The sequence below is a fragment of the Trypanosoma conorhini genome (assembly GCF_003719485.1).
Source record: "Trypanosoma conorhini strain 025E chromosome Unknown Tco_14.4_contig_00926, whole genome shotgun sequence".
Lineage (NCBI taxonomy): Eukaryota > Euglenozoa > Kinetoplastea > Trypanosomatida > Trypanosomatidae > Trypanosoma > Trypanosoma conorhini.
The window spans coordinates 1-5,361 of NW_021705023.1; the positions used below are offsets into that span (position 1 = coordinate 1).

A 5,361-nucleotide genomic window follows, 5' to 3' on the forward strand; every position below is an offset into this window, starting at 1 on the left:
TTTTTTGTTTTTTGTTTTCCTCCGTGTGTCTGTGCTTGGGGGGTTCCTCACGACGAGTTCTTTTGTTGTTGTTTTTCTTTGCTTGACTTGTGGTTTGGGTCCCCCGCCGCCGCCGCCGCCGGGGTGCGGAGGAGGCCCCTCGCGTGTCTGAAGCCGACGGATATTGTGAGATGACGACGGCGGCGGAGTTCGGATTAAGCAAAGAAAAAAAAAGGAGAAGCAATGAGAGCGAGAGAGTGTGGGCGTCAGACGCCCCACCCACGTACACGCAGCGGCCGGCTGATTTCGCGTTTTCTCTTCTTTCTTTCTCTTTTATTCGAACTCCGCCGCCGTCTCTGCCCGTCCGTGCACGCCTGCGGGGCCCCGCATTTCTTGTGACGCACTCATTTTCTTACACGTGCGCCCACGCATGCGCGCAGCTGCACATTCGCGCTGTAATACTTGGGTGCATATGCGCGCATGCGTCCCTCACTTTCTCTTCATTCGCCTGCGTGCTTGTGTTTGCGCCTTTTCGCTCCTCCGTTCCCCGCCAAACGCGCCTTTCCCCGCACTCCCAGTAACATTTATGTTGATCTGTACATTTGTGTGTGTGTGTGTGTGTGTCGTCTGTGTGTTTGCCCGCTGCCCCTGCGGGAGGCCGAGGCGGGTGGTATTCGCAATTTGTTTTGTTTGTTTGCTCCACTCGCTTTACTACTTTTTTTTGTTTTGTTGTTGTTGTTTATTTCTTCTTTTTTTTTGTTGTTGTTGTCGTCGTCGTTGTTGTTCTTCTCTCCTTCTTCTTTTAGAAGAAAAAAAAATCGGTTGCGCGTGTTTTTTATTTGTTGCTGCTCTTGCTGCTGCCTCTTTGCGTGTTTCACGTGCGTCGGGCGCCGCCTGGCGCGGGCGTCGCGTCTCCCCCCTCTTCCCCCCTCCCGCAAACGATCCTCCGTCTCTGTTTCTTTTTTCTCTTTTTGTCTCTCTGCCTGCGTGTGTGTGTGTGTGTGTGGCTGCGTCGGGCGCTTGCCTGCGGCAGAGCGGGGGGACGACGCACGGCGAGGCGGCGAGGACACTCGAAGGCGGCGGGCGCAGCAACTTCACTGGACCGGCGGCAGCTGCGGGAAGGGGACGGCGAGGAAGCAAAAAAAAAAAAAGGAAAAACCGGTGCGGCGGAGGAGCCACGCCGCGGTGACACGAGAGACAGCCGACAGATGGGGTATTCGGCGGAAAAGCGGGCACGAAAGGAGCCGGAAAGCGCCGCCCTAACGGCGCAGCGCGAGGCGGTGACGCTGGTGGGGGAAACTGACAGCGCGCTGAAGAAGCCACGCCTGGACGGCGACGGCGACGGCACCGCGGCCCTCCACAAGCTGTTCGCGGAATTTGACGGGGAGCAGCAGCAGCAGCAGCAGCAGCACTCCGAGAACGGTGTTTCACCCGACAGCGGCGACGACGACAGTGAGAAGGGCGAGGCGGAGGCGAGCGAAGCCGACGTTGAGGATCTGATGCTTTTCACCAGCCCCACACGGGCGCGGCTGGAAGTGGCGGCGCGTGGCAGGCGCGGTGCGGGCGCGCAATGCAAACTTGTGCCTTCTTCAAACCAACCCCTGGATGCGGTGCACGAGCGCCGCCGCGTGCCCCACACCGTCGGCGCGGTCACAACGTTGTACTCGGTGCAGCAACTGGAAGAACTCCTTGACGCCGCCCCGCTTCCTCCGCAAAGTTCGGGGGTGTTGGCGGCATCTGCCTCGGCGCCCCCGCAGCTGCAGTTGCGGGCGGGTGAGACGGTGCTTATTGTCCTGCAGAACGGGCAGGGGGGCAGGACTGTGGCGCTGCAGCACGCAACGGAAGGGCTCTCGCAGTGCCGCATCTTCCGCCTCGACCTTGGCGAGTTGCCGCCGTGCGAATATGAGGAAGTGGGCGCGGAGACGCACGAGGAGCAGGATGATGCGGCCGGTCTCTTGCGGTTGTTCCATACCGACCCCCTCCTCTCGCTTAGCACACAGGGGCCCCAAAACATTGAACATGCCCTGCAGCGTGTGAGTTCGCTGCTTCGCGTGGGCGAGGTTTTGAACCCGGGCGGGGCTGCATCCCCCGACCCCGCACCGCCTGAAAAAACTGGGGACGCCGGTGGGAAATCTGTGAATGTTGCTCACCCCGAGGAGGGCGAGGTACTCACTCTCCCTGCCTTGGTCATGTGGCGCGCCGACGGCGGGCCGGCGGATGAGTACTGCCGCAAAGTGGAGAGGCAGACCGGTGGCGCGCATAAAAACGACAAACAGGGCAATTTTCAGATGGCAGTGACCGGCGCACGCCATCGCGGGTGGCCTTTGGTGGTGAAGGAGCTCACGACATTGGATCAGTTGCACTCGGCGTCGTTGCTGACGCCAGTTTACACGGTGACACACTTTCTTCGTACGGTGTGTGCAAAGGCGCTCTTCCCGGAAGGCGCCACCGCGGCCGTCGCCGGCACCCGCACCCTCATCTACTTTGGCGCCTCCTGGTGTCCGCCGTGCATGCGGATTGTAAACGCCCTTCCGGCCATGATGAAGGAGGACTTTCCCAGCAATCTCACGTGTGCCGTGAAGGCTGACATGGACCTCGCCACCCCGCTGTTTGAATTTTTTGGGGTAGAGATCATCCCGACGTTTTTAATCCTTGACAACGACGTGCTGCGAACAGCCGGGGGCTGGGAGGCGCTCCGCGGCCCCGCCTCTACTTCGGAGGAGGCCCTGTCGCAGCTGAGTGAAGGCCTGCGTCGCGCCGAGCTGGGACGCGTCCAGAACTCCCAGCGTATGCTTGTGCGCATGTTTATCGAGAGCCATACATGTGGGCTGAAGTTTGACGATGACTTCTAGTGACGCACGACGACAGATGGGGACGAGGAGAGGCCAGCACAAGCGTCCGCGCCTCCCACTGGCACGGGCACGCTCTGAGGATCCACACCCGCACACATAATATTGCAGAATTGGAAGACTTAATTCGTGCTAAGTTTATATATCTACTTTTATGTGGTTTACTTGGGCTTTCGTTCCCCCCCCCCCTTCTTTTCATATCATTTATGATTGTTATTTTCCCGCCTCGCTTTAGCGCTTGTGGCCTTCCTTTTTCCTCGTGCAGGAGGGAGCGCGAGAGGAGGGAGGAAGTGGCCCATCCAATAGAACCCATAGAGGCACGAGATGTATTGTTTGATCACCCCTTTGTAAAGCGTCGGGAAACGTGTGAGTGTGTGTGTGTGAGAGAGAGAGAGTGTGTATTTGGGAGCGGGAAGGGAGCGCAGGGAAGTGCAGGCGCCGGTGGGTGAAATGCCGCGGCCAAGCAGTGCAGCTCCCCCTCTACGACGTGCACCCGCGCATTCTGCGCTCCGCACCTAAATGCGGGAGCTCTCAGACGCAAACCGGCTGGGCAGCGTGGCGTGAGGGCCTTTGGGGGAGGAGGGATCTGCGCGCGCGGCCCCCGCCCCTCCACGCCTTTTCCCGTTCCTCCCCCAATGCAGAGGCACGAGGAGGCAAAATATAGACAATAAAATAAGCTTGAAAAGTAAATAGAGAGGAGGAGTAAAAAAAAAACGAGCGAGGAAGTAAAAACAAATCAGGATGCGTTAGGATGAGGTAAAATAAATGCACGAATGTCGAGGAAAAGGAGGAAGCTGGGAGGGGTGGAGGGAGGAGAGCAAGAGGGCCCACCGCTACGTAGCGGTGGGCGAGGAGCTGCACTTTGCCGTTTTTTTTCTCTCTGTGTGTGTGCGGTGTGTGTGTGTGTGTGTGCACGTGCCCTCTGTGTGGGCTTGCAGTTACGCCGTTGGTGGTTGTTGGTGCTGGTGGGGGCGGCGGTGTAGAAGAAATCGTTCCCCCAATCACAGCCCCACGTTAAATGCACAGACGCACGCAATTATTAGGAAACTTAATGTGTGTTTTGTTTTGTTTTTTCCTTTTCCCGTTGTTTTAATTCATCTTTCACCCTTTTTTAGTTTTGTTTTGTTTTGTTTTTTCTTTGTGTGTTGTCTCCTCTCCGCTTTGCGTACTGTCACAACACGACCACCACCGCCCGCGACGACCGCCGCTGTGGTGCGTTGGTGTTGTTCCGCGGCGAAGATAATCTCCCAGGGCAGTCTTCTGCCATTTCTATCTGCGTGCGCATGTGTGTGTGTGCGTGTGTTTCTCTCTCACACATGCACACGCTCGTTAAGCCTCTGCGCCCAAAGCGTTTGTCGCGAACCCCTTCCTCTCGAGACATTGGGGCGATTGCGCACTTGTTGTCTTTCTGCCACGCGTATATTCCTGCGGCTCTCCCTTCGCCTGCGTGCCTGCATGGATGTGCCTCTTTTGCCTCGACCTGCCGTCTCTGTTCCACACATGTTAGTTGCCGCACACGCGAGAGCGACATCCACCTTTTGGAGGGACGTCTGGCTCCAGCACGGCGGTTGCGTGAAGGAAGGACAATAAACCAAGAGAAGCGTGTGTGGGGCAAGGCAAAGAGAAGGCGCCGTCAGCCTCCCGTCGACGCAGTCAGTGGAACCACGAAGAAGGGGAATACGCTCGGGCTCGCCTTCCCTTCCCGCGTGCGTGTGGGTGTGGGTGTGGGCCTCTGCCTGAATGCCGTCTCTCTCACCCAGGCCGCTGGCCGTGGGAACTGAGGCGGGCGAGGGACAGCAAGCGCGCCTCAACGGAAAGGAGCAGCGGCGGCAGACAGGTCCCTCTGGGCAGGCCCCAGAGCTTGTGGATAGAAATAGCAGCAGCAGCGGCGGCGGCGGTGGCAGCACGAACTACTACACGGATCTTCGAAACTACTTTTACACCGCAGGGATCCCGGCGATTTTCGATGCTCTCTCGGAGGCCTTGTTGCGTGAGCAGCCAGATAAGCCAGTGGCCTTTATTTTGTCTTGGCTGCGGACAGAGCGGGAGCGGGCGCAGGCGCAGGCTGACAACACGCATAACAGCCACGTTGGCCCCGTGAGTTGGAGTGAGGGTAGTAAAGACGACAGCTGCACGACGGTGACGTGCTCACTGTCGGACCTGCGCTCGCCACTGTAGCCGGCAGTCGCGCTACTCTTCTCCGCATTCCAGCAGGCGGGGCCACTCCCTCACTCTCTGTCTGCAGTTGTGTGTGTGTGTGTGTGTGTTCACATACGTTTGCTTGGGCACACGAATTTGGGCGTGAGAGTGAGTGTCTCATATACACAGCTTTCTGTGTGCAAGTGAGAGAGAGAGAGAGTGATGCGGAAGAGTAAGTGACTTGTATGTACAGTATCTATGATACTCTATATATATATATATGGTATAGGGTTTGTTTTGTTTCTCATTCCACTTGACGTTCTTCAATGCGGGGTTGTTCGGTCGTTGATATCATGTTCATGGCATGCGCGGGAAGCACTAGGCAGATATATAT

The 5,361-nt window shown here is 57.8% G+C and overlaps 2 protein-coding genes across 2 annotated transcripts, besides 11 other annotated features; both read left to right on the plus strand.

The window, feature by feature from the left end:
• The first annotated feature begins 100 nt into the window (after positions 1-100).
• Positions 101-121: a microsatellite.
• A 461-nt stretch (positions 122-582) lies between these two features.
• Positions 583-617: a microsatellite.
• A 77-nt stretch (positions 618-694) lies between these two features.
• Positions 695-767: a microsatellite.
• Positions 768-963: 196 nt separating this feature from the next.
• Positions 964-985: a microsatellite.
• Positions 986-1,187: 202 nt separating this feature from the next.
• On the plus strand, positions 1,188-2,831 carry Tco025E_08952 (uncharacterized protein; the record flags this gene model as incomplete). Its single annotated transcript, XM_029375783.1, has 1 exon — positions 1,188-2,831. The coding sequence occupies one exon, from the start codon at positions 1,188-1,190 to the stop codon at positions 2,829-2,831; it is 1,644 nt and encodes a 547-aa protein (XP_029224089.1).
• Positions 2,832-3,192: 361 nt separating this feature from the next.
• Positions 3,193-3,228: a microsatellite.
• A 481-nt stretch (positions 3,229-3,709) lies between these two features.
• Positions 3,710-3,740: a microsatellite.
• Positions 3,741-3,775: 35 nt separating this feature from the next.
• Positions 3,776-3,808: a microsatellite.
• A 76-nt stretch (positions 3,809-3,884) lies between these two features.
• Positions 3,885-3,977: a microsatellite.
• A 135-nt stretch (positions 3,978-4,112) lies between these two features.
• Positions 4,113-4,131: a microsatellite.
• Positions 4,132-4,568: 437 nt separating this feature from the next.
• Positions 4,569-5,006, plus strand: Tco025E_08953 (uncharacterized protein; the record flags this gene model as incomplete). The annotated part of the gene is made up of 1 exon (XM_029375784.1): positions 4,569-5,006. The coding sequence occupies one exon, from the start codon at positions 4,569-4,571 to the stop codon at positions 5,004-5,006; it is 438 nt and encodes a 145-aa protein (XP_029224090.1).
• Positions 5,007-5,060: 54 nt separating this feature from the next.
• Positions 5,061-5,095: a microsatellite.
• Positions 5,096-5,211: 116 nt separating this feature from the next.
• Positions 5,212-5,249: a microsatellite.
• The last annotated feature ends 112 nt before the right edge of the window (positions 5,250-5,361 follow it).